The 15783-nt window shown below is 43.4% G+C and overlaps 1 protein-coding gene across 2 annotated transcripts in view; it reads left to right on the top strand.

Annotated features, from left to right (window-relative positions):
• Positions 1 to 15783, top strand: part of WDR35 (WD repeat domain 35) — a 136992-nt gene that overhangs the window by 36918 nt on the left and 84291 nt on the right. For both annotated transcript variants that reach the window (XM_073625339.1, XM_073625340.1), the window contains exons 8-13: positions 88 to 233; positions 2691 to 2816; positions 3539 to 3724; positions 6642 to 6674; positions 7331 to 7354; positions 10581 to 10641. In XM_073625339.1, coding sequence (XP_073481440.1) covers positions 88 to 233; positions 2691 to 2816; positions 3539 to 3724; positions 6642 to 6674; positions 7331 to 7354; positions 10581 to 10641 — 576 coding nt within the window. The remainder of the gene's footprint in view (positions 1 to 87; positions 234 to 2690; positions 2817 to 3538; positions 3725 to 6641; positions 6675 to 7330; positions 7355 to 10580; positions 10642 to 15783) is intronic.

Here is a 15783-nt window from a genome sequence, read left to right on the forward strand (position 1 = left end):
GGCATTAGTCTTCTTAAATAAATACACTGATTACTGTTAAATTGCTAATTTCTCAGTGTTACCCAAATGTGTTTTTTCCTTTTGTAGACCCAATTTTGATCGATACTGGAATGAGTGTGGTCAGCATACAGTGGAATCACTGTGGAAGTGTCCTGGCTATAGCAGGCTCTCAGAGAGCCACTACTCAGGATAAGGATGTCAATATTGTACAGTTTTACACCCCATTTGGAGAGGTAATTATTATTTAGATGCTTACCAATTGAATTATTTCTTTATACATACACACTGCAACAAAGAGAATGACATCTGTGGCAGATCTAATTTCTTATTTTCCAGGCCAACTTGAGAGTGAAGCTAAGCCTGATTGATTGTTGTGGGTGTGCACACGGATGTCTTTTACTTCAATTATTTTTGATCCTTTTTGCTCTTTTTCTATGTATAGAATGGAAATCCAAGCACACTTGCTGTTTTTTTGTTTTCCTTTTTGCTAACATTAATTTTAGTGTTACAGTTCCTGTCCTTTATGTTCTTTTCCCTGGCCTTTTCATTTTAGTTGATGGCTTTGTCCACTGTAGTAGTAGAAGGTAGATTCGATTTTTAAGTCCTTTATTTAACCAGTGACAAAAACGGGTTAAAATCTGATTAAGATACATACAAATATGAGTGAAACAGTTTGCTTTGTTTGTCTTCGATGCTGCTTTTTATGGTGTAACATTGTTGTGCGCCCCCTTTCTTGTACTGAATTTTGTGTTTTTCTGAATATGTTAGCCACAAATTGCTTTCTGATGATAGGCAAGGGTACCCTCCTGGAGGTCGGACTCTCTTTCGGAGTATATTATTCACTATAGACATAGTTCACATACAGTGCCTTGAAAAAGTATTCATACCCCTTTAAATTTTCCACATTTTGTCATGTTACAGCCAAAAACGTAAGTGGGATTTTATGTGATAGACCAACACAAAGTGGCACATAATTGTGAAGTGGAAGGAAAATGTTTTTCAAAATTTTATACAAATAAATATCTAAAAAAGATATTGGGCAGCACAGTGGTGTAGTGGGTAGCGCTTTCGCCTAGCAGTAAAAAGGGTCACTGGTTCGATTCCCAACCACCAACACCACCTGCCTGGAGTTTGCATGTTCTCCCTGTGCCTGCGTGAGTTTCCTCCGGGTACTCCGGTTTCCTCCCATACTCCAAAGACATGCTGGTAGGTTAATTGGCTTCTGTTCAAAATTGGCCCCAGTATATGAATGTGAGTTGGGGACCTTGGATTGTGGGCTCCTTGAGGGTAGGGACCAATGTGGGTGTACAATGTATGTGTGGAGTGCTGCGTGAATTGGCGGCGCTATATGGGTACCTTAAATAAATAAGGATGATTGTAGACACACACCCACACTCACTCAGGTTGAACTAGATGGACTGGTGTCTTTATTCAACCTTACTAACTATGTAACACTATGTAAGTGTGGCGTGCATTTGTATTCAGCCCCCTTTACTCTGATATCTCTAACTAAAATCTAGTGGAACTAATTGCCTTCAGAAGTCACCTAATTAGTCCACCTTTGTGTAATTTAATCTCAGTATAAAGACAGCTGTTCTGTGAAGCCCTCAGGTTTGTTAGAGAACCTTAGTGATCAAACAGCATCATGAAGGCCAAGGAACACACCAGACAGGTCAGGGATAAAGTTGTGAAGAAGTTTAAAGCAGTCTTAGGTTATAAAAAAATATCCCAAGCTTTGAACATCTCATGGAGCACTGTTCAATCCATCATCCAAAAATGGAAAGAGTATGGAACAACTGCAAACCTACCAAGACATGGCCGTTCACCTAAACTGACAGACCGGGCAAGGAGAGCATTAATCAGAGAAGCAGCCAAGAGGCCCATGGTAACTCCGGAGGAGCGGCAGAGATCCACAGCTCAGATGGGAGAATCTGTCCACAAAACAACTATTAGTAGTACACTCCACACATCTGGCCTTTATGGAAGAGTGGCAAGAAGAAAGCCATTGTTGAAAGAAAGTCATAAGAAGTCCCGTTTGCAGTCTGAGAAGCCATGTGGGGGACACAGCAAACACGTGGAAGAAGGTGCTCTGGTCAGATGAGACCAAAATTGAATGTCACTCTCTAGAGTGACTGGTAGAGCTGGTAGAGACATACCCAAAAAGACTTGCAGCTGTAATTGCAGTGAAAGGCGGTTCTACAAAGTATTGACTTAGGGGGGCTGAATACAAATACATGGCACACTTTTCACATATTTATTTGTAAAAAAAATGTAAAACCATTTGTAATTTTCCTTCCACTTCACAATTATGTGCCACTTTGTGTTGTTCTATCACATAAAATCCCAATAAAATACATTTATGTTTTTGGCTGCAACATGACAAAATGTGGAAAATTTCAAGGGGTATGAATACTTTTTCAAGACACTGTAAATTCCACATCTGTTTTCTTCACGTACATTGGTTTGCCCCTGCTGATGGCATTCAGAAGCCTGGGGTATAAAAACACAGCAGCGTCCTCTCTACAGGCTAGGTGATTGAAGGCCCTTTTTTTAAAAATGTTTATTTATTTATTTATTTATTTTTTAAGGTAGCATTTTATGCTTACATTTACAAATTGACAATTGTAGAAGTGGGAATTATGAGAGAGGACACTTTCTGTTGTATTTCATTTATTCATTTTTTTCTCAAGCATCTACGTACCCTGAAGGTTCCGGGAAAACAAATGTCTGCTGTGTCCTGGGAAGGAGGAGGGTTGAGAATCGGACTGGCTGTAGATTCATTCATATACTTTGCAAACATTAGACCAGATTACAAGGTAAGAAATGTCATTCAATCAACGAGTTACACATGGGAACATCATATGCACCACACAAATGGCACCTACATTTATAGAACTATGATATACTGGCACCTTCTGCCAGCTTTTTATTACCAGTGAAGTGTTACACTCTTTCTTCTTCAGCACAGAATGCATTAAGATAAAAAACCTTCTGCCTTTACAACTCCTTTAATAACTCTGTGGGGGTTATTTACTAAAGGAAAATCCACTATGCACTGCAAGTGCACTTGGAAGTAAAGTCGCTGTAGATCTGAGGGGGACATGCAAGGAAAATAAAAAAACGCATTTTAGCTTGCACATTATTGGATGGTAAAATCAGCAGAGCTTCCCCTCATTTGAGATCTACACTTTAGAGCGACTGCACTTCCAAGTGCACTTGCAGTGCAAAGTGGATTTGCCTTTCGTAAATAACCCCGTGTGTGTTCATTTAGCTTTCTTGTCTATAATTTGGCCACACATGGTTTAATAAACCAAATCCCTGTTAGTACAATTATCAGGTGTTATTGATTATTATCATATTATTGACTGCCAAAGTAATCTTATTTGATATTTTCTGATAGCATGGCATGATTGGGCTCTGAGAATTGCATTTCATAGGAAATTTGGTGATTTGTGCACAAATAAAGCATGTGTTTTAATTATCACATGATATGAATTTTTTACCATCATGCTGTTTATTTTAATTTTTTTCCTTGCAGTGGGGCTTTTGCTCTAACACCGTTGTATACGCTTACACAAGACCTGATCGTCCAGAGTATTGTGTGGTTTTCTGGGATACCAAGAATAACGAGAAGTTTGTGAAGTATGTAAAGAGCCTGATATCTGTGACCACATTTGGCGATTTCTGCATTCTCGCTACCAAGGCTGATGAAAATCACCCCCAGGTTGGTCTGTTGCTTTTAAAACTGAACTCGAACCTTCCCATCAGTCTTGCACAGTTTTACAGGATCCCCTGCTGTACTGAAATAGTTTACACTTATTTCACTGCACACTGTGAGCATTAGAACACTACGGGGGGAATTCAATAAAGCTGCCACGTCACTTTTTTGGCATTGATATATTGCGCCAAATTCATGAAGCATTTGCAATACTTTTGGTTCTGACAACGATTCGTGCACCAAATTCGGGTAGTTCTAAAATGCACTACTTTTACATTGTGTCGCATTGAATGCGCCAAATGTAAAAGTTGAGCTATTTAACACCAACTCTCCTTTGGCGTACAGGGTGAAAAACTGGCTCAGACAGTTTTTGTAAAAGTTTCTCGAGTACATTCTAAATGTGGCACAGCATGAGCCAAATTCAAGTACAAGTTCTAGATAGGTACATAAATTTGACGCATTCTTCATCACTTTCACAAAATCTGTCTGTGCCAGCCTTTATGAATTCCAAGGTATGTGCATTGGAAGCTGGAGCATGTCAGATAGCGATGGCCTCATTTCCTGGATGGAAGAAGTCCTAAACCTTTCCTCCCCAGTCTGGCTGTTCCTGGCCTACCCCTTTCATTCATTGGATTTCAGTTCTATCAGCCATGGAGGCTCAGCATTACAAGATTTCCTAGGATGGTCTGCATGCAAATGTAGTCACCATGGAACATCTACTTCTCCAGGCGGACATTCACCAATCAAGGCATTTTGATATTGGCAAGTCTCCCAAGAGCCAGCATGCTACCTTGCAGGGTGCTATGTACAACATCCTGCTACCCCTCCCAACAGCCATGATGTGCTTGCATTGTATAGAGTGCATGATATGTGCCTGCTGTACAATGTACTTGCGTATAAAAATGTATCCTGTTCTCTTTGTATTGTCTCTTTTATGTAAAATCCCTGGTGTTCCTGCCAGTCCCTCTGCTTTCCTAATAAAAACTGACCACACTAGGTATGAGAGCCCACCGTAGTCAGTTCCCTAGCTGTGCTGGGAACTCAGCCTACTCTCCTTCAATGATCAGACTTGTCCCACACCCTTTTGCGGGGAAGCTTAGTGCAGTGTTGCTTCTCTTCCCCAGCTCTTATGCAGCTGAGAACAGAGGGAATATGATCACTCCTAAAAAAAAAAAAGAGAAAAAGAGGTATTTATAATGTTTTTTTCATACCTATACACACAAATGTTTTGCCTTTGATTTCTATTTTAAACTGAATGGGTTGTTTTACAAGGTAAGGGTTTACAATCACCTTTAACACCAAGCGGTAGGACAAAAATGTTTTTGTAAATATTGCCCTTCCAACCTATGCTGCTAGTTTATGTCCCCTTTTCTGAAACGTGTGGGCTGTCAGTACAAAATCCTATATATTTTATGGTTCCTTTAACTGAAATCCTTTAAATACATAGCAAGAATAAACAGGGGTTGGTGCTAAGTTGGTCTAAGGGGTAGGATGAACCCACATCCCAAGTTAAACTAGCTAAATGGAAATTGATCCTCTTATGGGACTTTAAAGGGGACACCTACTCACAGGTCATAAAGAGTATGGAAGATGTAAGATTGTATTCAAATGATAGAGTGTTTATTAATAGTATAGATCTTCAAATGGATTTGTGGTACATGGGGTAAATATGCAGCATACGTGATACATACAAGAAGATAGCAATACAGAATGCAAAAAATTCACAATCATAGAACTCCAATACACATGGAACACACATGCGGGGAGTACCCGACGCGTTTCGAGATATACTCTTCTTCAGGGGTATCAGATTGGAATCAGCAAACAAAAGGTATGTCATGTAGTATTGCTTGGAGGGCATGTGTCTAATGCTGCATCCATATTAAAAAAGGGGGAGAGAGGGGGGTATGGGGGGGACGTAACACCACTGAACGTAGAGGTATGTCCTGTTTCTGGTCCACAACCCGCAAGGCTTGTGTGCCCACCCAAGGCGCAGTCACCAGGGGGGAATTCACCAACAGAGGGCGTCAAAAAAGACCACCAGTGGGAGGGATGATCCTGGGAGGGCTCCAGTCTGAGTTAGCCCGTCAGTGGTTTACTGGCGAGAAGCTGTGAGGGGTATGTACAGAGGACGTCTGGGCATGGGTCCTGTGTGGCCGGGTGTAGTACCCCCCGCTGAGTGACCCCCGAGATCGGGGGGGTCCCTGGTGTTGCAGACAGGGGGGTAAGTATGGTGCCGGCCAGAGGATGGTGCAGGGCACTGAAGAGGTAGGATGTTGGACGAGGGTGCCAGGCCAGGGGAGGCTTGCAGAGTCCAGTCTGATGGGGTCCCAGGTATAGGATCGGTGTGATGGAGATCAGCGTGCTGTGGACAGAGGACGCCGTGGTCACGGCCACAGATCCATTTGAAGATCTATACTATTAATAAACACTCTATCATTTGAATACAATCTTAGATCTTCCATACTCTTTATGACCTGTGTGTAGGTGTTCCCTTTAAAGTCCCATAAGAGGATTAATTTCCATTTACCTATTTAAATACATAGCAAGAGAACAAAATATGGGATTTTTAAGGTGCCAAAACACAACAATGACAAGTAATATATAAAAATATATCAAAGTTTTATTTAGAAACATCTAAAAATCAACAAGTTGTCGTCATAAATGACCATACAATACATGAAACAGATGCAGTTTATTCTAATCTCTACATGTTTCACCAAACGATGGCTTCTTCAGGAGAACTTTTATCAGGCACTGCATATATGATCACCATAAATTGAGAATAACAAAATTTAGACAATTTCGTATGTATTTTGTCTAAATTTTGCACATTTAAAGGGATGGTCCTTCTCATAACCTTTTCTGTTTGCTGTTTTCTAGTTTTTTGTACTTTCATTCTTTTTTTTTTTTTTCTTTACAGGATGACAATGACTCAGATCTTAACAGAATTAAGGTAAAATCTGTATCCTAAATCTTTCCCTTAGCGTTTCTATTAATACTTAAGTGATTGTAAAAGGCAAAATGGAAAAAACAAAAGCAGACATGTTATACTTACCTGCTCTGTGCAACCGAGATTCACCTCTTCTTGGGTCCACTGCCAGCACTCCTGGGTCTCCCCCCCCCCCCCCCCTCCTGAGTGCCCCCATAGCAAGCCACTTTCTATGGGGGCACTTGCGCGGGCTCTCTCCCGAGCCCCGCTCTGTGTATCTATAAGACACATAGAGCAGGGCTTGGCCGCGCTCCCCGTTCCCACCTCACTGACTATGATTGACAGCAACAGAAGTCAATGGTCTGAGCCAATGAGGAGGAAGAGAGCCAAGAGAACCGCTGTTCTAATGGATCAAGATCGGGCTTAGGTAAGTATTAGAGGGGCTGGGGGGGGGGGGGGGGGGAGCCCGCATGAGTGCCATAGAATGCATGAAGGTAAAAAAATGTCAGCCTTTGAAACACTTTAACATCTGTTAATATGCTTTAACTTTATTTTTTCCTTTAAAATTAAACAATAACAAAACATCTTAGAAACCCTCCTTTTTAAAGCTTTTGTTATAATCATATTTATATTTCTATTGTCATAATGCTCTCGTTTCTGTCCATCTTTCCAACCTTTAGGGACCACCAGTCTCTGGAGCACAGGTTCGTTTTTACCCTTTTATTCTTGCATTGCTGATGTTGCTGTTATTTTTAAATAAAACTAAAGGCTCCTGCATGACATTCTTTGCCTTCCCTAAGTAAGCCAAATCTTTATTTGTGTCGCACATGCTCCCCCTCGCAGGCACTGCAGCTCACAATAGGAGAGTTTCAGCAGAAAAAAGTAGTGTACAGAACTAGGTGTGGGCAGCAGCTGATTGACAAGCTATAGGCTTGTCACTCAGCAGTGAAATGCTGATTACTACAACCTTTGGAATATCTCCTTAACCACTGTAGTGCAGTAAGGCACAGCCTATGCAGGTGACAACACTGCTTCAAATTTAGGAGCATTGTCACTCCATCACAGGAAGCATCAGGGGGTGGACATCACTGGTAGAATCAACAGGTGTTTGTGAAACTTTGCAGGGGGACAATGAAAAAAATGTTAGTTTAGACGCACTTACATTTGGCATGTCATTTTTTTTGGGGGGGAGAGTAGGTACCTAGTTTTGATAGGTACCCAGCTCCCACTTCTGCTCGGGAAGTGGAAGTTCTTCTCTCCCCCTCCTTCCCTGCAATCTCTTGGGACATGTCCCAGGTCCCAGAAGATTGCCCGGCCATTCAGGACACGCAGTACATCTTGCGCATGAGCAGTCATGCCCAGCTCTGAAGCCACAAGCTGTCACAGCCGGGTGCCCACACTAGTGATGCCGACGCTGGGCAGAGGTGGGGGAGAGAACCGAGGCTTCGGGCAGGCCACAATGCTGAATCGTGCGACAAGTGAGTGTGTGTTTATTAAAACACGGAAACGGTTGGAACTCTGCTTTCATGTGCTGAAGCTAAATTTTTTTGATGGAAGGCCATGTTTTTATTAAGGGCCGGTCCATACCAGAACGCAGTGCAGGAAAGGCGTGTTCTGTAAGAGCAGCAAGGATGTGGAATTCCCTTTCACAGGCGGTGGTCTCAGCGGGGGGGCTTTGATAGTTTCAAGAAACTATTAGTTAAGCACCTGAACGACCACAACATACAGGGATATACAATGTAATACTGACATATAATCACACACATAGGTTGGACTTGATGGACTTGTGTCTTTTTTCAACCTCACCTACAATGTAACTATGTTCCGTGCACGTTTCCCTCACCATGTTCAAAATGCACTGTCTTTGTGATATGATGCAGGTGCCAATACATTATAAATTGCATCCCAAATGCAGATCGCAAACTCAATGTGCTGAGCAGTACCATGCGATTTGGTGTCCATGCACTACTTTTTGTGTGATTTCAGCCCATTCAAATGAATGGGCTGGAAATCACACTGCAGGGAAAATCACAAGAACATGCACCATGTTCCTGTACGATTCTGGTGTGAACCGGTTCTTACTTTTTATTGACTGCCGTCAAGCTGGAGCCACATACAGGAAAACCAAACTGGCTGCATGTTTGTTTATCTAGACGTTTTAGCATAGCATGCACCCATGCAGTATTTATTATCCCTCTGTTATTGTGCCTAGTCAATAGTGGAGTTGTAGGAAATGAATCTAAACCAGGCTTGAACTAACCTCCCCAAAGTATTGGCACAGCTTCAGAAAGTAACCAGCCACCTACATTGATTTGTTGATCTCTCAACCTATTTAATAGGAAGGGCCAGTCACTAGGTGTGCACAAAATAAGTCATTGTACATATCAGTGTATCCACAAAACCTGAAGAGTCCATGTGGTTCCTCAAAGCAATATAATCTAAATTCATAAGTATAATAAATTCTACATAATTATTGAAGTGTGTGTGTGTGTGTGTACACCGATCAGCCGTATGACCACTTACAGGTAAAGTGAATAATGTTGATTATCTCATTACAATTGCATCTGAAAGTGGGTGTGATATATTAGACAGCAAGTGAGCATATTGTCCCTGAAGTGGATGTGTTGAAAGCAGAAAAAATGGGCAAGTGAACTGGGTGAGAGCACGCCAGAACAGCAGCTCTTGTGGGATGTTCCTGGTCTGAAGTGGTTCATGAAAACAAGATTGGCAAACCAGCAACAGTACAATGGGTGGCCAAAGCTCAGTAAAGCAGATGGGGAGCGAAGCCTGGCCCATGAAGTCCGATCCAATTGATGAGCTACTGTAACTTAAATTGCTAAAAAAATGAATGCTGGTTCCAATAGAAAAGTGTCAGAACACACAGTGCATTGCAGTTTAAATGTAAGGGGCTGCATAGCTGCAGACTGGACAGAGTTCCCATGCTGACTCGTGTTCACAGCCGTAAGCTCCTACAGTGGGCACATGAACATCAGAACTGGACCACAGAGCAATGGAATGAGGTAGTTTGGTCTGATGAATCATGTTTTCTTTTACATTATATGGATAGTCAGGTGCGTCAATTACCTGGGGAAGAGATGGCACCAGGATGCACTATGGGAAGAAGGCAAGCCGACAGAGGCAGTGATCTGCTACTGATGGCTTGGTGCCAGATAACAAACCATACCTTCAGAGGTCTAGTGAAGTCCATGCCTTGATGGGTCAGGGCTTTTTGGTGGCAAAAGGGGGAACTACTCAATATTAGGTGGGTGGTCATGTTATGCTGAGTGGTTATAATTCTATGGCTGATCAGTGTATATTAAGACATATAAAGGGTCAAAAGAACAATACCAACAGATGGATTCAGGAACCTAGTGAAGAGAACTTGAATATAATGAAAGGACAGCAGAAGAGAAGCTAAAGGTACAGTGAATGGAAAGAAGAACAGAAATCGATACCCATCCTACAAGTTTAGAAGTAGAAAAGAAGCTGGCTGAATTCACGGACACTTTTCAGAAACACAGCACCATGCAGAAAACGCTACATACCCTCCTTATGCTATTTGTCCTTGTTGATTAATTGACTGTAGTTGGTTGGGGTAGTCACACCGACAGTACAGGGGCAGGGGAGTTCTGTAAATCTGGGAACTATTGGACATCAAGAGTTTTGTGGTACAAAATTACTGATTTTATTTTGCAACATTTGTCACACAGACAGGAGACCAATTTCTGTGTCTATGATACTCTTTATAAATTTCCTACTGTTTATTTTACTAAACATCTACACAAACATGTTGTTTTATGATGATCAGATTGCTGTAGTTTGGTTGCTCTGGGTTACTTGTTATTATCAGAGCTTTCGTGCTGCGCACTGTGTGATTTTGTGTTACATATATATTTATACTAAGATGCTGTGTATTCTTCTTACTTTTAGTACGTTTTGGTTTTATGTAATTCCATTGGAACGCCTCTGGATTCAAAATATATTGATATATGTAAGTACCTATCCATTTAATAAAAGATTGTTTCTTTATCGTACATCACAGGACACAGAACCATAGTATTAACTATGTGGGTATATAGGCACCTTCAGGTGATGGACACTGGCATACCCAATAGAGGAAGTTCACTCCCTTTATAACCCCTCCTCCTACCAGGAGTACCTCCGTTTTTTCGCCAGTGTCTAAAGTGTTGGTCACGAGTGAAGATATGCTCTGAGGAGCTCCACTGGAGGGATCCTTGCTGGATTTAAATAGCCTCCACAGACTGGATCCATCCAGAGTACCACTGAGGCCAAAGTGGATGGTACCCGGGCCTCGTATAGGAAGAACGAGGTTTTGCCTGTAATGCCTCTCCTTGCAGGGTTGGACCCCGGGACCCAGGGCTTTGGTTATGCTCACATTACCTACATTTTTTCTTGGTGGGGTGCTATACAGGTCCAAGGGAGTGGAACCCTGATAAAAAGGGACTCTTTAAGTAAGGTAAGGGAAGAAGCCTAGGAACTGTAAAAAGTCCACTTATGGCTTTTCTTCCTTGAGTAAAATGTTGTCATGCCTTAGGTCTCCACTAGAGGGAATAAATGCACATACCTTTGTACGTTGCCTCTCAGTTCAGCTCAGTGTCCCAGCTAACAGCATGTGTGTGGTGTCGGCCAACAGCATATATAAGGGGGGATTCCTCATCCAGGAAAAGATTTGCCAATTACAGCATTTTTTCACCCCTGGGGGAACTAAGAAGCTGGGAGGTACACAACAGAGGTTTGTTCCCCCCCCCCCCCCCCCCCGGGGGTTGCAGCTGCTTCCCTATGCTGACTTTGTGTGGTTTTCCCACAGAAGCCCAGAAAGCACCTGGACGGAGCTTGATTCAGCCTCCCCAGCCTTCCCTTCCCTCCCCTCTCATTGGGTCTGCTGACTGGCAGACCCGAATGCCATTCGCATGCGCAGACTGCTGGATGTTTTAAACAAGAGGGGGTTCAGGGGGATGTGCTGAGGGGGCATGGCTTAGCACGGCGCCGTGTGCGGGACGTAGCGTCCACAAGGACACGCGGCGCAGGCGCTGGGGGCGCCGAACACAGAAAACAGACTCTCCTCAGCTAGTAGCTGGACGCACAGGACACAGGAGCAGTGGGGTCACGTAAGGCGCTGCATACAGGCATTCCCAGTTAGAGGAAATGCATTTTACTCAGCACCAAGCTGAACTTTATTAGCGGCATTGTATGCTAGACTATTGCTCAGCAAGTACATGCATTTGCTTAGTGCCTCTACTTTTGTGCTTAGGACTATGCCTCCCAAAAAAAGACACCACAAAGACCTCAAAAAAGGTACCAAAAATTTCACCCCCAGGCGCTGGGAACTCCAGTCGTGCCTCCACACTGTCATCTTCTCCTGAAATACCAGATGTGGCAAGCCAGGGTGAGTCAATTGGTGGTGCAGCTGCTTCTCACATCTCAGCCCCTGTATGCATGACTGAAGATACCCTTTCCTCCGCCCTGTTGGGGCTAGAGGGAAGATTAGCGGCTTTAATCGCATCCTCCATCCAAAAGGATAGGAAGCGTGGTAGATCCCCCTCCCCCACCTTAGACCCTTTACCAAGGGAACAGTGGGTAGAGGATCAGGCGATCAGGAGGAAAGACAAACCGATGACTCCTCTGCAGAGGAGACAACGATGGATGAACCCTTTTCAGGATCGCAATCTGAGAAATTGCTGGTACAATCTCTTACGGAGATGGTTCGTTCCACTTTTAAGCTACCCCTAACAGAGTCAGCTGGAAGTTCAGTTTCTTCTTTGGGTTCTTTAAAACCTGCACAGCCTTTGCATACGTTTCCTGTCCATGCATTGCTAGAACAGCTTATGCTGAATGGAATCACCCGCACCATGCAAAAGGCTCCTGACTGGTTTTCCTTTTCATGGGGATCGACTATTTGGGGATGATTTGGATAAATACATCCAATAGATTTCAAGTGTGAAAAGTATTTTTTTGCTAGTTAAGAGAAGGAATAAACGCCCTTCATTTAAGCGGACTCTTTCTCCTGCACCGGGGGCATCCGCCTCTAGGCAGTGGCAACTGCCTCCACCGTCAGAGTCTAGAGGAAAGCCTCAAGGACAGGCCCAGGCACAAAAGAAGTCCTGGGGGCGGAAACCTGCAAAACAGCATTCTAAAGCCTCATTGTGAAGGGGCACCCCCGCTTTCCAGGGTGGGGGGGGAGACTTCTGCAGTTCTCAGAAGTCTGGCAAGAAGAAATTCAGGACAGATGGGTCATCTCTAGGGTACAAACTAGAATTTCGGGAGTTTCCACCGTCTCATTTTCTGAGGTCAAACGTTCCCAAAGATCCACGGAAAAAGCAATCTCTGTTTCGGGCACTAGACTGATTACTGGCTCAGGGTGAGATCATACAAATCCCCACAGAAGAGCAAGGTTTGGGGTTTTATTCAAACCTCTTTACGGTACCAAAGCCGAATGGAGATATCAGACCCATTCTAGATCTAAAGAATCTAAATCAGTTCCTGAAGATCCGCTCTTTTCGCATGGAGCCGATCAGGTCGGTGGTTTCTATCCTACAAGGAGGAGAACTTCTGGTGTCTATCGACATCAGGGATGCATATATGTCCCTATATTTCCTGCTCACCAAAGGTTTCTACGTTTCGAGGTAGAACGGCATTATTTTCAGTTTGTAGCCTTGCCCTTCGGGCTAGCTACAGTACCCCGGGTGTTTACAAAAGTTCTCGCTCCACCTTTAGCCGGGTTAAGGGCACAAGGCATAACAGTCTTGGCATACCTAGACGATCTATTGTTAATAGACCAGTCGGTGGCCCGTTTGGAGCAAAGTGTGCGCGTTACAAGCACATACCTGGAAAATCTGGGTTGGATTCTCAACCTAGAGAAGTCTTCCTTAAAACCGCTAAAAAGGCTGGAGTACTTGTGTCTTATCATAGACACAGCCCAGAAAAAGGTGTTCTTGCCTCAGGCAAAGATCAGCATCATAAGAGAGCTGGTGCAGATGGTCAGCTCAAAAAGAGATCCCTCCATTCGCCTTTGCATGAGGTTGTTAGGAAAGATGGTGGCTTAATTCGAAGTGGTTCCCTATGCCCAGTTCCATTCAAGTCTGTTGCAGACCGGTATCCTGTCTGCTTGGAACAAAGCTTTAGACTTGCCAATGCGGCTGTCCCCAAGGGTGTCCCAGAGCTTCAGTTGGTGGTTGGTACCAGTATTTTCTGAAAAAAAAATCCTTCAGACCAGTTATCTGGAAGGTGGTAACGACAGATGCCAGCCTTTCAGGTTGGGGAGCAGTGCTAGAAAAGACAACTGTCCAGGGACAGTTGTCAAGAACCGAAAGGACCTTGCCCATCAACATCCTAGAGATTCGGGCAGTGGGTCTGACTTTGAAGGCCTGGACATTCAGGTTACGGGGTTGTCCTGTCAGGATCCAATCTGACAATGCCACAGCTGTGGCTTACATCAATCGCCAAGGGGGCACCAAGAGTCTTGCGGCACAGAGTGAGGTGTACCATATCTTAATTTGGGCAGAAAGGAATGTTCCGTGCCTATCAGCAGCTTTCATTCCGGGAGTAGAGAATTGGCAGGCGGACTTCTTGAGCAGCCAGCAATTGCTCCCGGGGGAATGGTCTCTTCACCCCGACATTTTTTCGGGCTGTTTGACAGAAATGGGGAACTCCGGACGTAGATCTTCTGGCGTCCAGGTTCAACATGAAGTTTTTCATATTTGTGTCCAGGACAAGGAATCCACTCGCATGCGGAACAGATGTGTTGGTGACCCTGTGGGATCAGTTCTCACTGATTTATGCATTTCCCCCCTATTCAGTTGCTGCCACGACTTCTTTGCAGGATCAAGCTGGAAAGAAAGCCTGTAATTCTGGTAGCCCCAACATGGCCCAGACCTTGATTAATGCAAGGAAGCCAGCTTCCAGAACTATATATTATAGAGTCTGGAGAGAAAAATGGGAGTTTTGGGACTTTAAATGAGGTCCATAGACAGCGTGGAGATGAATTAAATACAGTGTATTTATTGATCATAAATTGTATCAAACATATCTCAACAAAAACCACATAAGAGAAAAGCACATTGTAATAAATGTCATTCCAAAATTGTTTATACACACATATGTATGTGCGCATACAATAGGGCATCGAGAGTACATCAATTATGTCAACAGGACGCCACATAGTGGTCGTAACTGATAAATAGGTACATACAATGAATGCATATAATATACACGTAAAAACAGCACTAAGCGGTGAAAATAAAATTAATGACACAACATGAAACCATAATTGATTGAAGAAATATGTTCTAACTTGCTGGTGGATTGTGAGCATGTATCTGCGTGACAAAAATGTCCAACGCGTTTCGTGTAAACCACTCATCAGGGGCAAGATGCTCAACAATATCTGTAAAACGTAGTTAAAGTATCAATTAATATATGTGCTATATGCAACTGTTAATAACAGGGGGAAGTATATAGATCCCCCTGAGTACTTACATGAAGTCAGTACACGGAGATGCGGCAATGGTGGGACCGAGGCCAAGATGGTGGTCCTTACCGGGAGTTGAGGTGGGAAAGGCATGCGTTGGCGGAGCGCGTGCAAGAAAAGCCCCCACACACACATAGATTGGGTGACTAGGTCCTGGAATAATTCATGTATGGTACTATGCCAAATTAATAGCCAGAAAGGATCTGAAAACAAAAAACGGGGAAGTGCATGAATAAATATGTCATGATATGCAAGAATCTAATATTGCATCAGGTTAAAGAAAAAGTGGACAGTCAATAAAAGGGAGAAAGGTGAACCATGTCCACTGGCCAAGTAGATGGTATAATGAAAGGCTATGGAGACAGTACCTAATGGATAAGGACTGAATGGATAAAAAACAAAAACAAAAAAGGAACAAGTAATGATGGAGTAAAGAAAGGGGAGGGGTAACCTGATATAGGCTTACATGTATCCCAAAGAAGTGGACGAGTGCTGTAATGAGGTCTGTCATTGTCAGTTTAAACACCCAAAATGTGTGAGCAGCGGCCATATATACATGCACCCGCCCCCACCACGCACACGCTGACACCACCAGCGTCACGCCAAGCACGGCATGTGCAGGGAGGGGCCCTGACGTGGACGGGA

Source organism: Aquarana catesbeiana, linkage group LG04 (genome assembly GCF_042186555.1).
Source record: "Aquarana catesbeiana isolate 2022-GZ linkage group LG04, ASM4218655v1, whole genome shotgun sequence".
NCBI lineage: Eukaryota > Metazoa > Chordata > Amphibia > Anura > Ranidae > Aquarana > Aquarana catesbeiana.